Source organism: Molothrus ater, chromosome 5, assembly GCF_012460135.2.
Source record: "Molothrus ater isolate BHLD 08-10-18 breed brown headed cowbird chromosome 5, BPBGC_Mater_1.1, whole genome shotgun sequence".
Classification (NCBI taxonomy): Eukaryota; Metazoa; Chordata; class Aves; order Passeriformes; family Icteridae; genus Molothrus; species Molothrus ater.
This window is the reverse complement of record NC_050482.2, coordinates 406,132-422,685: the sequence shown is the minus strand read 5'-3', so window position 1 is coordinate 422,685 and position 16,554 is coordinate 406,132. Positions and strand designations below refer to the sequence as shown.

Here is a 16,554-nt window from a genome sequence, read left to right as displayed (position 1 = left end):
CACGTAGAGCACAAAGAGTGAGGCAGGGCTGATGCTGGTGAAGGAGAGGATGGTGAGGAGGAAGGCTGCAGGCGGGACACAGAAGGACATTTCTTGGTGGGACACCCCCAGTGTGACCCGACAGGGCTGGGGGAGCTGGGGACACCCCCAGTGTGACCCTGCAGGGCTGGGGACACCCTCAGTGTGACCCTGCAGGGCTCAGGGCTGTGAAACACCCCCAGTGTGACCCTGCAGGGCTGGGGGAGCTGGGGACACCCCCAGTGTGACCTGGCAGGGCTCAGGGCTGTGAAACACCCCCAGTGTGACCCTGCAGGGCTCGGGGCTGTGGGACACCCCCCGGCCTTGCCTGGCGTCCAGCAGAGCAGGAAAACCAGCTGGAAGTACAGCAAGGCTTTGCTGACGCTGCGGCCGCTCCTGCCCCCGAAGCCGCCGTCCCGGTCCAGGCTGAGCAGCGGCAGCGCCGCGTTCCCCCGGCAGCGGAGCCGCACCCGCCGGTACAGGAGCTGGGGAAGGGCGGGGGTCAGCGGGGCCTGGGGACCCCCCGTGCCTCCCCCAGGGCCGGGGCCTCACCGAGCAGCAGCCGAGCACCAGCAGCAGGTACAGCAGGAAGATGATTTTCTCCTCCAGCCCCGCGTTCTTGCTCCCGCCGGACTGGGAGGCAACGGGGAATGAGCGGGGTCCGAAGCCCCCCGGAGCCCCCCGGCCCCGCAGGGAGGGTCAGTGGGTGGGGGGCAGCGAGGGAGGGGCAGCGCCCACCTGGGAGCAGATGTCCCGGTTGGGGTGGATCAGGAGGAGGCAGCTGCAGGGACAGAGCGGTGCTGGAGCTCCCAAAGCCTCGCCCGGCGTCGCGGGGGCTGCCCCGGGCAGGGCGGAGGCGGAGGGGCCGTACCTGGAGCAGTAAAGGCTGAAGGTGTCGTTGGAGCCGGCCCAGGGCACCACGGGCGCGATGTCGGCGGCGGAGGCGCCGCGGGCGAGCAGCTGCACCAGGAGCGTGAGCGCGGGCACCAGCCTGGGCAAGGGCCACGGCGCGGGTGAGAGCGGGCCCCGGGCCAGCCCGGCACGGCCGGCGCGCCCCGGCGGGGCTGGCAGCGGGCACCTACCAGGCCAGCACGTAGGGAATTCCCCGCCAGGCGCTCTCCAGGCAGCGGCTCCGCTCCTGCGGGGGAACCGCCGTGAGCCGGGGCTGAGGGGCGGCCGCAGCCGAGGGTCCGCCCCGCCCCGCCCCGCCAGGACCGGGGGAACCCCGAACTCCCGGGGAAAGGACTGCCCTGGACCGCCCCGCCGCTCCCTTGCCCTGACACAGCGCCGTGTGTGGCTAGGGCGATTCCCGGCTGCGCCCGGGCCAGGCACGGACCTGCAGCGCTGCCGGGGGCCGGGCTCGCCCCCCGAGGACGGTGCGGTGCGACTCGTACGCGTAAACAAGGACCATGAGGAACGAGACGGCGTAGGAGGTCTGGGAGAGAGAGGAGAGGGAAAGGGAGCGCGGATCCTGCTGTGTCCAGCGCTGCCAGGGCACCTTCCACCCTCCCTCTGCCCCTCGACATTGCCCCCGTCCTTTCCCTCCTCGGGCTCCACACCCCGGCCCCGGCAGACCTGTCCCGGTGCCCACCCCGAGGAGGGGACGCCAGGACAGTGTCCCCAGGGCACCGCAGCCTCAGCTGTCCCCAGCAGTGTCCCCTTACCGTGGTCAGCATCCGCCCGTAGGGACAGGCGGCGTAGGCGGGCACGGAGAGCGGGGCCGGCAGCAGCGGGATGGTTCCTGTGCCCAGCAGCGCGGTGGCACCCAGGAAATCTGCCAGGGCCAGGAGGAACAGGGGGCGCAGCTGGGGACAGGGCACCGCGTTAGCTCTGCCGGCAGCGGCCGCGTTCCCCGGGAGCTCCCGCGGACCTTCCCAGACCCAGCCCTGTGTCCCTGGGAGCCGGTGGCACTCACCTGGATGTGGCAGCAGTGACACCGCCACAAGCTGGTGGCACCCACCTGGATATGGCAGCAGTGACACCGCCACAAGCTGGTGGCACTCACCTGGATGTGCCAGCAGTGACACCGCCACAAGCTGGTGGCACTCACCTGGATATGACAGCAGTGACACTGCCACAAGCTGGTGGCACTCACCTGCCTGTGCCAGCAGTGACACCGCCACAAGCTGGTGGCACCCACCTGGATGTGGCAGCAGTGACACCGCCACAAGCTGGTGGCACTCACCTGCCTGTGCCAGCAGTGACACCGCCACAAGCTGGTGGCACTCACCTGGATGTGGCAGCAGCGCCCCTGCCAGGAGGTGACAGCGAGGACGGATCCGCTGCCCAGGAGGCTGCAGGGGACGGGGCGGGTGATGAATGTCCCGGCCGAGCCGCTGCCACCGGCAGGTGCAGCCCAGGGCGAGGGACAGGGACAGGGACAGGACCCACCTGAGCAGCGCGGCCGGGAGGGTGATGCCCGTCAGCACCAGGACCTGCGGGAGGCACGGAGGGAGCTCGGCCGGCCGGGAGCGGGGCCACCCCGAGCCACTACGGGGGGTGCGATGCGGGACCCTGGGCACGGCCGGACTCCGTCCCTCGGCCATCCCTGGCCGAAGCCGTGCCCAGGAACCGCAGCAAAGGCGTTTCGGGGGCAGCGGAGGGGCAGGGCCGGTTCCACAGCAGCCCTTCGGCGGCGGCTGCACGTGGCGGGGTTTCCCTGCTTCTTCCTCCCGAGTTTTCTCGCTGGGATCCCCTCCCAAGTTTCCCTCACCTGCGGCTGGGGAGCGCCGAGAAGCCGCGTCCCGCCCGCGGCCGCGCTGGGGGCGGCTCCCGACGGCGCCTCTGGAACCGGAGCGGCCGCGGAGCCGGGCGGACCCCGGGCCCGGGAGAGCGCCGGGAGAGCGGGGCAGGAGCCAGGGAAGAGCCCTGCGGCCCCAGCGAAAGCCCTGCCCGGCTGTCGCCCTGCCCGGCTGTCGCCCTGCCTCGCCGGCGGTCCCCAAAGCGCCGGCCCAAGTCCCGTGCGGGGGGCGCTCCCTCGGGCAGGGTTTGTTGGAATGGGAACGCAGCGCTCAGCTGAGCCTCTCCCGGAGCGCCCCGCACGCCTTTACCTGGATATCCGAGAGAGCCGGGGGCTGTTCCTGCGCTCTGGCCATGGCCGCAGCCCGGATGGATGGGATGGGAGCTGGAAGCGGCTCCCGCCGCTGCCCGGGCTCGCTCCACGCCCAGCTGTGGGACACGGCCGCGGTGCAGCCGGAGGAACCTGCCCGGCCGGGGAGGCAGAAGCTTCCCAGAGGAGCAGCGGCGCCGTGCCAGCCCCGGGAGCGGGGAGGGATCAGCCCCAGGCACGGGAGAGCCCAAATGAGCGCTCGGATGCCCCCGGGCACACCGGGAACGAGGGAGCAGCGTCGGGAGAGCAGCAGGGAGCTCCTTGTGCTGCTGGAGAGAGCCCAGAGAGACCCCGGAGCTGCTGCAGGGCTGGAGTCCCTCAGTTCCCACGGAACCAGGCTGGGAGAGCTGGGAATGCCCAGCCTGGAGAGGAGAAGGATCCAGGGAGAGCTCAGAGCCCCTGGCAGGGCCTGCAGGGGCTCCAGGAGAGCTGCAGAGGGGCTGGGGCCAAGGCCTGCAGGGACAGCACCCAGGGAATGGCTCCCAGTGCCAGAGGGCAGCCAGGGATGGGATCTTGGCAATGAGGAATTCCTGGCTGGGCTGGAATTGCCAGAGCAGCTGGGGCTGCCCCTGCATCCCTGCAGTGCCCCAGGCCAGGCTGGACACTGGGGCTGGAGCAGCCTGGGACAGTGGGAGGTGTCCCTGCCATGGCAGGGTGGCACTGCAGGGGCTCTGGGGTCCCTTCCCACCCAAACCCATTCCAGGATTCTCAGTGCCAGACTCCTCTGCATCCCCTCAGCTACCACACCCCAACTGCAGGTGCAGGAATGAACCATTCCCAGGAACCTCAGGAATTCACGGGATTTAACAATTTTGTGATAATTTTAACCCAAGGTTGTTCCAACATCCACCAAAAGTCCCCAAGCAATGCCCATCCCGTCCCCAGGAGCCACCAGAGTCCCCTCAAAGAGGAATTTTACCTTTATTTCAGGGATATTGGCTGAAGGGAGAGAGAGAAGAGGGAGGGAGGATCTGAGGGAAGGAGGGAGCAGGAGGGAGAGGGGCTGGAGGGGAGCAGAGGAAGGAATGGCACGGGAGCTGCAGGAGAGTGACAGTGACAGAGAGCTGGGCACTCCTGGAGATGCTCCCCTGCAGCAGCTTCCTCATCTCCCTCTGCCAGGGACAGACAGAGGGCACGGGGAGGGATCTGCATCCTCCCAGATGGATCCTGCCTGTCCCTGCTCTCCCAGCTGGATCCCACACTCATTCCCTCTCTCCCAGCTGGATCCCACACTCATTCCCTCTCTCCCAGCTGGATCCCACACTCATTCCCTGCTGGATCCCACACTCATTCCCTCTCTCCCAGCTGGATCCCACACTCATTCCCTGCTGGATCCCACACTCATTCCCTGCTGGATCCCACACTCATTCCCTCTCTCCCAGCTGGATCCCACACTCATTCCCTCTCTCCCTGCTGGATCCCACACTCATTCCCTCTCTCCCAGCTGGATCCCACACTCATTCCCTCTCTCCCAGCTGGATCCCACACTCATTCCCTGCTCTCCCTGCTGGATCCCACACTCATTCCCTGCTCTCCCTGCTGGATCCCACACTCATTCCCTGCTCTCCCTGCTGGATCCCACACTCATTCCCTCTCTCCCTGCTGGATCCCACACTCATTCCCTGCTCCAAGCTGTGCTCCCAGCTGGGTCCCACCCCATTCCTCTGCCCTGCTGGGTCCCCACCAGCCCTGGGGTCCATTCCAGGTCACTCCATCCTGCAGGAGCAGAGGGAGAACAGGGATCCATCCCCCAGCCTGAGCAGCGAAGCCACAGCAGGAGGAGGCTCCACCTCCCTCTGGAGTCCTGGGAATGGCTCCAGGGAAAGAGTTGGAGCCATCCCTGCCATTCCAGAGGCACTCCTTGATTCAACACTTCCAGACTGGGAGCAGGGGCTGGGCTCTCCCCTGTCTGAACCAGCATTTTCATCCTTGAGGAGCGTTTAAAATATTCCTGGGACAAACTCTCCCATCAGGGCAGCACCTGGATCCTGCTGTTCCCAGTGGGAACATCCCTGGATGGAGGGAACATCCCCCAGCTGTGGCCCCCTCCCAGCAGGGACAGGCTCTGCCCAGGGCACGTTTCCCTGAGGATTTTTTTGAGGAGAAATTGGCACCAAGGGCTGCACTGGCCAGAGTGGAATCCAGGGAGTTTGGCTGCTGACAGGGCCAGGACAGCCAAGAAGGAAAGGAGGGAAATTCCACGCCCCTGTCCTTGTCCCTGGCAGTGCCAGGAGTGGCTGATCCTTCCCAAGGCTCTCTGGGCAGTGCAGCACCAGGAGCTGCTCCCAAACCTGCTCTTGACAGGGCTCCAGGACCCCCGGGGGTGTTAATCCAGACCTATCCCTGTCTCTGGGCCTAGCTTTAGCAGCCAGGATTTAATTCCAAACGTGGGGCAGGAAAACAACACCCTCAGGATGGGAATCATCCACAGGGAGATCCTTTCTCCTTCCTAGAATCCCTGATTGCCCAGAGAGGATCCCTGGGAAGGAAGGAGAGCCTGAGCCCCTGGATGAGCCTGGAGCTGCATCCACAGGTTAAATTAGGCTCTGGAAAAGAGCCTTAGGGGGAAATGCCCAAGATTGCCTGCACTGAGCCCCATCTTCCTGAGCTTTCCATGGCCTGGTGCTATTTTAGCTCCACCTAAAGTGCTTCCCACCTTCCCTTTCATCTCCTGAGTCACCAGCCTGACTGGAGCTTGAAGATCCAAGTGAATTCCACTCGGTGCCATGTCTGACAGGTAGGGATTGCTTTTAAACCACCTTTAAAAAACCTCAGCATCTTCAATTCCATGGTTTCCAAATCAAGTCTCAACTCGAAGCAAATTCCCACCACGGAGGCTTTGGGGCTGGAAAAGTTGGCACAACCTCACTGCAAATTAGTGCTAAAAACCCCAACTGGAGCCCAAATCCTGGCAAGTTAGTGCTAAAAACCCCAACTGGAGCCCAAATCCTGGCAAGTTAGTGCTAAAAGCCCCAACTGGAGCCCAAATCCCAGAGAGATGCGGGCGTGTGTGGGACGAGGTTTGGTCAGTCCTCGGGAAGGAGCTCTTACGGAAGAGGGAATAAAACCCAGCCCTCATCTCTTCCCGTGGGGCCACCAGGAGCCGTGGGCCGAGCTCTTGGCGATGCTCAGCTTCTCCTCGGGGCTGAAGTGCAGGATGGCCAGGATGGCCGTGAGCGTCTGCTGCCGGCCCCGCGCGTCCGGCAGCGTCAGGAACCGGTACACCACGTTCTTCAGGTACTCCAGGTTGGCTCCTTCCCTGCTCTTATCCCGGCAGTTCTTCTGGATCTCGTCCCGCAGCGCCGCCACCTCCTCGCGGTGCCGGTCCTCCTCGGCCAGGGCCCTGCCCTGCAGCTGGTGCAGCTGCACCTCCAGCCGGTGCCGGTGCTTGCGCAGCGCCGCGATCTCCACCTCCTTGCGCGCCAGCTGCTCCGCGTACAGGAAGAAGGTGGGCTCGGAGCCGGAGCACAGCTGCAGCTCCTGCGGCAGGATCTCCGAGGAATCCTGGCTGGGAGCGTCCCCCGGGCCGGGGCCGCCGTCCCGGCAGCCCTTGGGGCCGTGGGGCAGCGTGAGGGCGCGGAGCTGCTCCAGCTCCCGGTCCTTCTCGGCCAGCACGGCCAGCGCCCGGTCCCGCTGCTTGTGCATCTCCTCCTCCAGGCGCAGCGCCCGCTCCCGGAACTGCAGCTGGCACCGCTCCAGCTCCTGCCGGTGCAGCTGCTGCAGCTGCGACAGCTCCTGCTTCCTGGCCTCCAGCTCCTGCCGGTGCCGCTTCTCCGTGTCGTCCGCGGCCAGCTGCAGCAGCACGTTCTTGTCCTGGAGCTCCGCCAGCTGCTCCCGCGCCTCCTCCAGCTCCTTGGCCAGGCCCACGTCCTTGCTGGCCTTGCTCTTGAGCACCTGCTGCGCCCTCACCTTGTAGCGCTCAAACTCCTCCTTGAGCTGCCTCAGCTCCTGCTGGCAATGCCCGCCCGGGGCCTTGTCCCCATTCCCGTCCCCGCCGCCCGGGGCCGGCTCCAGTTCCTGCGGCTCCTCCGCCTCCGGGCCCTTCCCAGCCGCTGCCTGCAGGAGCTTCCGCAGCTTCTCCATCTTCTCCTTGAGCACGCTCACGTCCAGGGTGGCCTCCTCCACGGCCACCTCGCCCAGGGAGCGGCTGGAGGCCGCGATGGCCAAGGTCTTGTTCTCCAGGTCCAGCTGCACGATGCGGTCCTTGAGCCTCTGGATGGTGCCCTGGTCCCTCTGCTTGGCCTTCTCGTAGGTGCCCAGCAGCTCGGACACCTGGGACACCTGGGCCTCCAGCTCGGCCACGCGCTGCTCCTCCCGCTGCGAGCGCTGCCGGAGCTGCTCCTCAGCCTGGGCTGTCTGTGTAGGGACACAGTGGGGTTAGGGCAGCACGGGGACACAGGGGGACACACCTGGGGTCACACAGGGACACACCTGGGGTCACACAGGGACCCTGCCCTGCTCCAAACCAACAAGGGGCCCTCCCCACCCTGGCAGCCCTGCCTGAGACACCTCCCCGTTCTGGCTTTTTAGGGATTTGTGTGTTTGGAATCCTGGAATGGGTTAGGCGGGAAGGGACCTCAGAGCCCCTCCAGGGCTGCCCCTGCCATGGCAGGGACACCTCCCACTGTCCCAGGCTGCTCCAGCCCCAGTGTCCAGCCTGGCCTTGGGCACTGCCAGGGATGCAGGGGCAGCCCCAGCTGCTCTGGGCACCCTGTGCCATTTATTTCAAACCTCCTGGAATCTGAGGGACTGGGAAAAGGAATTTGTCTGACTCCAGCCCCACTCTCTGGATACATCCCACAGAAAGCTGTTCCCCAGTTTGTCATCCCATCAATCCAAGCCAGGATTCCTTGGACTCTGAGAGACCGGGAGAGGGAATTTGGCTGCTCTGGCCCCAAACTCTGCCCAAAACCCTGGACGCCAGCCTCATTCCCAGCCAGCAATCACCTTCTTCATCTCCTGCACCAGCTGCAGCTGGAAGTGGTTCTTGAGGCCGGCCATCTCCTCCTGCAGCTCCTGGATCCGTGGGTCGGCCCTGCTGTTCTCCTCGCGCACGCCCTGCAGCTCCCTGCGCAGCTCCTCCAGCTCCTGGCTCAGCTGCCGCGCCTGCTGCTCGTGGCCCTGGGCTCGCTCCGCGGTGCTGGCAGTGCCAGCCAGCGCCTCCCGGGCCTGCTGCAGCTCCCGCTCGGCGGCACAGCGCGCGTCGCGCTCGGCGCGCAGCAGCTCCTGCAGCTCGCGCAGCATCAGCCCGTGGTCGCCCTGCTCGCGCTCCCGCTCGCGCTGCTGCTCCAGGAGGCGGCCGCGGGTCTGGGCCAGCTGCTCCTGCAGCTCCTGCAGCCGCTCCGCCTCGGCCCGCGCCCGCCCCGCCGCCTCCTCCAGCTCCTGCTTCATCTGCCGCCGCTCCGCCTGGTACGAGGCCTCCATGCGCGACTTCTCCTGCGTCACCGTGGCCAGCGCGCCCGTCAGCGTGGCCAGCTGCGCCTTCAGCTGCTGCAGCCGCCGCTCGGGCTCGCCGGCACACAGCTCCCCGCCCTCGGCGCCGCTCGGCTCCTCGGCTCTCGGGGCGGCCGCGGGTTTGTCCTCCTCGTCCCCCCTGGGCGGGCTGGCCGCGGTGTCCGCGCTGGCGGCCGTCCCCGCGCTGTCCTCGCTGTGCTCCGAGCTCCGGTCGTCCGGGGAGTCCCCGGCTGCGGGCGGGGGCACGGCCAGCTCCCCGTCGTGGGACACGGAGAGCGCTTTCAGGCTGGCTTCTAGCGCCTCCTTCTCCTTTAGCAGGCTCTTGTAGGCGTGGACGACGTCCTTGAGGCGCGCCTGGAAGCGCAGGAGCTGCTGCTTCTGCGTCTCGATGGTCTCCAGCAGCTCCTTCCTGCTGGGGCCGCCCCCGAAGTTCATCCCGAACTTCTCCATGGCGGGGGAACCTGGGGGGGAGCAGGGCAAGGAGAAAGGGCAGCTTTGGGATGGGCAGGAGCATCCTCCTGGGCGCACCAAACGGGCAGCAAAGATCACAAACACCACCCTGACCATGCCCTGCCCAGGACCACCAACCTGAACCACCCAGGAACCACATCCTGACCTGCCCAGAGCTCCCATCCTGACCTCCTCGAGCCCTCCATCCTGACCCCGCCGGGAAAGAACCCTGACCCCCAAGGACACCTCTGAACTCCCCTCCCGGGACCCCCATACTGACCCCCCGGACACCACTCTAACCGCCCAGACACCTCCCGGACCTCCCTGGGCCCTCCACTGTCGCCTCCTCAGGACCACCCTGACCCCTCAGGACGCCTCAGGACCACCCTGACCCCTCAGGACCACCTTGACCCCTCAGGACCACCCGGACACCACCCGGGCCCAGCACAGTCAGCCCCTCGGGACCATCCCGACTCCCACCCTGACCCCTCCGGCCGCCCCGCAATCCCCGGCCCCGCCACCCTCACCCCCCAGAACCCCCGGTCCCCCCGCACCTCCGGCCGGTTCCGCCGCGCCGCCACTTCCGCCGGAAGCCGCTGGGGCAAAGGGAACGGTTACAGGCGGGGCGGAGCCACACCCCAAATAAAGCGATCTGTGGGCGTGGCTACCCCGCGGGGCGGGGCCGTGCGCGCGTGCACTCAGATGTGGGCGTGGCTTTCGCCATAAGGGGCGTGGCCTATGCGCGCGGCACGGAGCGCGGTGTGGGCGCGGCCCCGATGCGTTGGGGGCGTGGTCTTATGGCGAGGGGCGTGGCCTGAGCGCAAAGGAACTGCGGTGTCCCTCAATGGGCGTGGTCATCTGTGTGGGCGTGGTCTGAGGATGGGGCAGTGACAGCAGGGTGGTCCCCGTGTCCCTCCGTGTCCCCTTGTGTTCTTCCCGTGTGCCGTCCCGCGCCTCATGTGTCCTCGTGTCTCCCCATGTCCTCCCCGCGTTCCCCCAAGTCCCCCGTGTCCCCTCCATGTCCCTCCGTATACTTCCGTGTCCTCCGTGTCCCCTCCGTGTCCCCTCGTGGCCCCTCGTGTCCCCCCATGTCTCCCCGTGTCCCCCCTGTTGTCCCCTTGTGTTCTTCCCGTGTCCCATCCTGTGCCTCATGTGTCCTCGTCTCCCCCCATGTACTCCCCGTGTTCCCCCAAGTCCCCCGTGCTCCCTCCGTGTCCCTCGTGTCCCCTCCGTGTCCCCCGTGTCGCCCCGAGGGTGTCTCAGTGCCAGCCTGCAGTGGGGTCGTGGCGGGCGGGGCAGGGAGGTGAAACCGAGCAGTGTCACCGCCGCGCACAGCTGAGCGGGACGAGCAGCGTCGCGTCCCGTCCCGTGCTGTCCCCACGTTGGTCGCTATCCCCCCAGCCCCTGCACCCCTCTCCAAGGGGGTGTCCCCGCTGGGGAGGGCCTGGAGGAGCATCCCGGTGCTCCGAACCCTCCGGATAACGACGGGGAGGAGCTGGAGCGACCTCGGTGTGTCCGAGTGCCACCTCAGCCGGGCCCTGTCCCCGCTGTCCCCTGCGGGAGGGCCCCGGGGCTGCTCATGGCGTGGCCGGAATGCCCCGGAGCCGCCGGGATGAATAAAACTCGAACCGTGCTGGTTCAGCGTCCCTGAGTCCGGCCCTGCCCTGTCCTTGGCCAGGGGCTGCGGCCAGCAAAGCTCCAGCCTCCACTGACACCACAAAACTTTGTCACCCGTGTGTACATTCTGAGCTGACAAAGAAACAAATGTTCACTGGTTCTAAATTACATAAAAATCTCTTTCATTAATTAGCATTCTGTCTTCTACTGGGTATCGAGTTCTTCCTTGGGCAGGGACACCTCCCACTGTCCCAGGCTGCTCCAGCCCCAGTGTCCAGCCTGGCCTGGGGCACTGCCAGGGATGCAGGGGCAGCCCCAGCTGCTCTGGCAATTCCAGCCCAGCCAGGAATTCCTCATTGCCAAGATCCCATCCCTGGCTGCCCTCTGGCACTGGGAGCCATTCCCTGGGTGCTGTCCCTGCAGGCCTTGGCCCCAGTCCCTCTGCAGCTCTCCTGGAGCCCCTGCAGGCCCTGGAAAGGGCTCTGAGCTCTCCCTGGATCCTTCTCCTCTCCAGGGGAGCACCCCCAGCTCTCCCAGCCTGGCTCCCTGGGAACTGAGGGGCTCCAGCCCTGCAGCAGCTCCGGGGCCTCCTCTGGGCTCTCTCCAGCAGCTCCAGGTGCTGCTGCTGTGTCCCCAGGGCTGGGGCAGCTCTGCAGGTGGGTCTCACCTGAGAGGGCACAGGGGCAGGATCCCCCTCCCCTGTTCCCCAGGGCTGGGGGGCTCTGGGCTGGGTCAGGTCCAGTTCTCACCCCCAGCACCCCCAAATCCTCTCCCAGGGCTGCTCCAGCTGCTCATGCCCAGCCTGGTGCCAGCAGGGTCGGACCAGTCTCGCCCTGTGTTGATGCCCCGGGGCGCTGCCCCCAGACCATTCCACATCTCTGTGACCCCGAGCTGCCCCTCCCCACCGTGCCCTGCACATGGAACTGGCCCCTCTGTGACATCACCCCGGCCTGGTGGCACTGCGGGCACCTCCAGGGCCCTGGGTGTCACCAGAGGTGACAGCTCAGCTCTGGCTCTGCCACCTGCAGTGCTGGCACCGATGGCTTTGCTGTGGCTGCTGATCCTGCTGGCCCTGGCCGGGCCCGTGGGGGGCACCTGGGACACCTGCAGGTCAGTGGCCCCGGGGGGCTTGGGGACCCTCGGGGCTTCCCTGGCACAGCCTGGGCACAGAGGAGCCCCTGGGGGTCCCTGTCCCTGCTGTCCCTGAGCAGGGCAGTGATGGCTTTGTGCTTCCAGAGGCACCTGCGGGCTCCGGCCCTTGGATTCCGACCACAGCTCTGCTGGCACATCCGGTGTGGGTGGCACCAGTGTCCAGCCAGGGGCCTGGCCTGGCATTGTCAGCATCCAGGCCACCTGGGAGAATGGCACGTGGCACATGTGCACGGGTGTCCTCCTCAGCTCCCAGTGGGTGCTCACGGTCGCACACTGCTTCGCCAGGGCCAGGTAAGAGACAGCAGGGACAGAGATGTCCCCAGAGCACGGGCAGGCGCCCAGCTCACAGCACCACGGGCCACTTCCCTGCCCACCTGGGGAAGCAGAAGGCCGGGAAATGCTGGGCCTGCTGCAGCCCGTGGCTCTACTCCCTGTCACCCCTCTGTCCATCTGCTCCCCAGGGGCATCTCCATGTGGGATGTGGTGATTGGGGCCACAGATCTGAGACAGCCAGGTCCCGAGGCTGTGGTGAGACGCATCCAGAGGCTCCTGGTGCACCAGCACTACGTGGCTGCCACGGCCAGGAACGACATCGCCCTGGTGGAGCTGGACCAGCCCGTGGAGTGCAGTGACTACATCCAGCTGGGCTGTGTGCCTGATGCCTCGCTTAGGGTCTCGGAGCTGAAATCCTGCTACATCGCCGGCTGGAACTTTGCCAGAGGTGAGTTCCCAACAGGATGTGTGCTCTGAGGGCGAGCTGGACACCCTGGGGACAAGGGCTGGGCACCCAGGGGACAGGGGCTGGGCACAGACAGGGACAGGGGCTGGGCACACACAGGGACACGGGCTGGGCACACACAGGGACAGGGGCTGGGCACAGACAGGGACAGGGGCTGGGCACAGACAAGGACAGGGGCTGGGCACACACAGGGACACGGGCTGGGCACAGACAGGGACAGGGGCTGGGTACAGACAGGGACACGGGCTGGGCACACACAGGGACACGGGCTGGGCACAGACAGGGACAGGAGCTGGGCACAGACAAGGACACAGGCTGGGCACACACAGGGACAGGGGCTGGGCACAGACAGGGACAGGGGCTGGGCACACACAGGGACACGGGCTGGGCACACACAGGGACAGGGGCTGGGCACACACAGGGACACAGGCTGGGCACACACAGGGACAGGGGCTGGGCACACACAGGCACACGGGCTGGGCACACACAGGGACACGGGCTGGGCACAGACAGGGACACGTGCTGGGCACACACAGGGACACAGGCTGGGCACACACAGGGACAGGGGCTGGGAACAGACAGGGACAGGGGCTGGGCACACACAGGGACACAGGCTGGGCACACACAGGGACAGGGGCTGGGAACAGACAGGGACAGGGGCTGGGCACACACAGGGACACGGGCTGGGCACAGACAGGGACAGGGGCTGGGCACACACAGGGACACGGGCTGGGCACAGACAGGGACAGTTGCTGGGCACAGACAGGGACACGGGCTGGGCACACACAGGGACACGGGCTGGGCACAGACAAGGACAGGGGCTGGGCACAGACAGGGACACGGGCTGGGCACACACAGGGACACGGGCTGGGCACACACAGGGACAGGGGCTGGGCACACACAGGGACACGGGCTGGGCACACACAGGGACACGGGCTGGGCACAGACAGGGACAGGGGCTGGGCACAGACAGGGACACGGGCTGGGCACAGACAGGGTCTGGCCGCACAGCGCCGGCAGGGCCGGGCTCGGAGCAGCCCGGGCTGGGGGAAGGAGTCCCCGCCAAGACAGGGCGTGGAACGGGATGAGCTGTAAGGTCCCTGCTCACCCAAACAATTCCTGCTGGCCCTGGGAAACCTCGGGGGAGATGGTTCTGGCCCCTTCCCCAGGCCAACAGCAGGGACACAGCTGGACAATGTCGCTCCGTGGGGAAGGGGCAGGGACACAGCTGGACAATGTCAGCCGTGGGGAAGGGGCAGAGCCAGGCCCGGGAAGGGGGTTCACCCTAGGCAGGGGAGGGGATGGGTTCGAGCTGCTGGGGCTCATTCCCCTCTGTGCCCACAGCTCAGGGAACAGGCATGGTGCTGCAGGAGGCCAAAGTCCACCTCATGGACACGGAGCTCTGCAACAGCAGCCGGTGGTACGCGGGGGCTGTTCATGCTGACAACCTGTGTGCTGGGTACCCACAGGGCGGCATCGACACCTGCCAGGTAGGAGCCCCCACATGCAGCCCAGCCTGTCCCCTGTCCACCCCTCCCCTCCCCACCTGCAGGTCCCTGTCCCATGTCCCCTTGTCCCCAAGGCCTGTTCCTGCCCACAAAGCCCATCCAGTGGCCCCAGCAGACCCAAATTGCAGATATGACCCTGAAACACCTGTCCTTTGCATATCTGGGACCTATGTGCAGAGATGGGAGAGTCCCCGACCTGTGCTGGAAATGCGCTGGGAATGCGGACCTGGCCGGGACTGGGAGAAAGGAGCCAGCCCCGGGACTGGGAAAAAGGAGGCAGCCCCGGAATCAGGATAGAGGAACCAGCCCTGGGATCGGGATAGAGGAGCCAGCCCCGGGATCGGGAGAGAGGAGCCAGCCCCGGGATTGGGGGACAGGAGCCAGCCCCGGGATTGGGGGACAGGAGCCAGCCCCGGGACTGGGAGAGAGGAGCCAGCCCTGAGATTGGGAGAGAGGAACCAGCCCTGGGATTGGGAGAGAAGAACCAGCCCCGGGACTGGGAGAGAGGAGCCAGCCCTGGGATTAGGAGAGAGGAGCCAGCCCCGGGATTGGGAGAGAGGAACCAGCCCCGGGATCGGGAGAGAGGAGCCAGCCCCGGGATTGGGAGAGAGGAACCAGCCCCGGGATTGGGGGACAGGAGCCAGCCCCGGGATTGGGAGAGAGGAGCCAGCCCCGGGATCGGGATAGAGGAGCCAGCCCCGGGACTGGGAGAGAGGAGCCAGCCCCGGGATTGGGAGAGAGGAGCCAGCCCCGGGACTGGGAGAGAGGAGCCAGTCCTGGGATTGGGAGAGAGGAGCCAGCCCTGGGATTGGGAGAGAGGAACCAGCCCTGGGACTGGGAGAGAGGAACCAGCCCTGGGACTGGGAGAGAGGAGCCAGCCCTGGGATTGGGAGAGAGGAGCCAGCCCTGGGATTGGGAGAGAGGAGCCAGCCCCGGGATTGGGAGAGAGGAGCCAGCCCTGGGATTGGGAGAGAGGAGCCAGCCCTGGGATTGGGATAGAGGAGCCAGCCCCGGGATCGGGATAGAGGAGCCAGCCCCGGGATTGGGGGACAGGAGCCAGCCCCGGGATTGGGGGACAGGAGCCAGCCCTGGGATCGGGATAGAGGAGCCAGCCCCGGGATTGGGATAGAGGAGCCAGCCCCGGGATTGGGAGAGAGGAGCCAGCCCTGGGATTGGGAGAGAGGAGCCAGCCCTGGGATTGGGAGAGAGGAGCCAGCCCCGGGATTGGGGGACAGGAGCCAGCCCCGGGATTGGGAGAGAGGAACCAGCCCTGGGACTGGGAGAGAGGAGCCAGCCCTGGGACTGGCAGCAACCCCCCCACAGTCCCTGAACCTTCTCTCCTGGCACAGGGGGACAGCGGCGGTCCCCTCGTCTGCAAGGACAACAGAGCTGACTATTTCTGGCTGGTGGGACTGAACAGCTGGGGAAGAGGCTGTGACAGAGCCAGGCACCCCGGGATCTACACCTCCACTCAGCACTTCTACAACTGGATCCTAATCCAGACAAGCCTGAGCCCTGCGGACATAAGTGGTACAGCACCAGAGCCGAATTGTGCCCCGACTCCTAAACCAGAGCTCACCATGGCTTCTGAGGAGACCCCGACGCCAGGGCCAGAAGAAGAGGCACAAACAGAGCCAACACCAGTGCCAGAGCCGACGCCAGAGCTGGTGGTGCCGGGGCCAGAGCTGGTCACAGACCCAACACCAGTGCCAGAGCTGGTAACAGAGCCCGAGCCAGTGCCACAGCCAACCCCAGAGCCAGAGCTGGTAACAGAGCCCGAGCCAGTGCCACAGCCAACCCCAGAGCTGGTAACAGAGCCCGAGCCAGTGCCACAGCCAACCCCAGAGCCAGAGCTGGTAACAGAGCCCGAGCCAGTGCCACAGCCAACCCCAGAGCTGGTAACAGAGCCCGAGCCAGTGCCACAGCCAACCCCAGAGCCAGAGCTGGTAACAGAGCCCGAGCCAGTGCCACAGCCAACCCCAGAGCCAGAGCTGGTAACAGAGCCCGAGCCAGTGCCACAGCCAACCCCAGAGCTGGTAACAGACCCGGCACCAGTGCAAGTGCCAGAGCCAACACCAGAGCCAACACCAGAGCCGACGCCAGAGCCGACGACAGAACCGACGACAGTGCCGGTGCCAGAGCCATCGCTAGTGCCAGAGTCGACACCAGAGCCAGAGGAGGAGCCAGAGTTGGTGCCCGAGCCGGAGCCAGAGCTGGTGCCAGGGCCGACACCAGAGCCAGCCATCCCCCCGGTGCCCGAGGAGCCGGCGCCAACACCGGAACCAGAACCGGAACCGGAACCGGACAGGCTCCTGCTGATCTCGGTGCCGTACCAGAGCCTGGTGCAGTTCTGCAACCTGCTGAGGGATTTCCTGCAGTTCCTGAGGAACCAGCTGGGCTGAGCGCAGCCGGAGCGGACGCGGTTCTGGCTGCAGAACGCGGCCCCGGCCCGCTCCGTTCGGGCTCGGTCGCCGCCGCGGGGCCCGAGGCAGCCGCAGCCCCGGGGC

At 66.6% G+C, this 16,554-nt stretch overlaps 2 protein-coding genes across 2 annotated transcripts; one reads left to right on the top strand and one right to left on the bottom strand.

The window, feature by feature from the left end:
* Positions 1–4,031: 4,031 nt before the first annotated feature.
* LOC118698485 (GRIP and coiled-coil domain-containing protein 1) lies at positions 4,032–9,600 on the bottom strand. The gene is made up of 3 exons (XM_036401818.2): positions 9,586–9,600; positions 8,075–9,042; positions 4,032–7,483 (listed from the first exon to the last, which is right to left on the bottom strand). The coding sequence occupies exons 2-3, from the start codon at positions 9,029–9,031 to the stop codon at positions 6,203–6,205; spliced, it is 2,238 nt and encodes a 745-aa protein (XP_036257711.1). The 5' UTR covers positions 9,032–9,042; positions 9,586–9,600; the 3' UTR covers positions 4,032–6,202.
* Positions 9,601–11,669: 2,069 nt separating this feature from the next.
* Positions 11,670–16,449, top strand: LOC129046697 (acrosin-like; the record flags this gene model as incomplete). Its single annotated transcript, XM_054514825.1, has 5 exons — positions 11,670–11,758; positions 11,885–12,091; positions 12,262–12,521; positions 13,884–14,029; positions 15,397–16,449. Coding segments are annotated over 5 exons (1,755 nt in total), but the record flags the coding sequence as incomplete, so codon positions are not given.
* Positions 16,450–16,554: the final 105 nt, after the last annotated feature.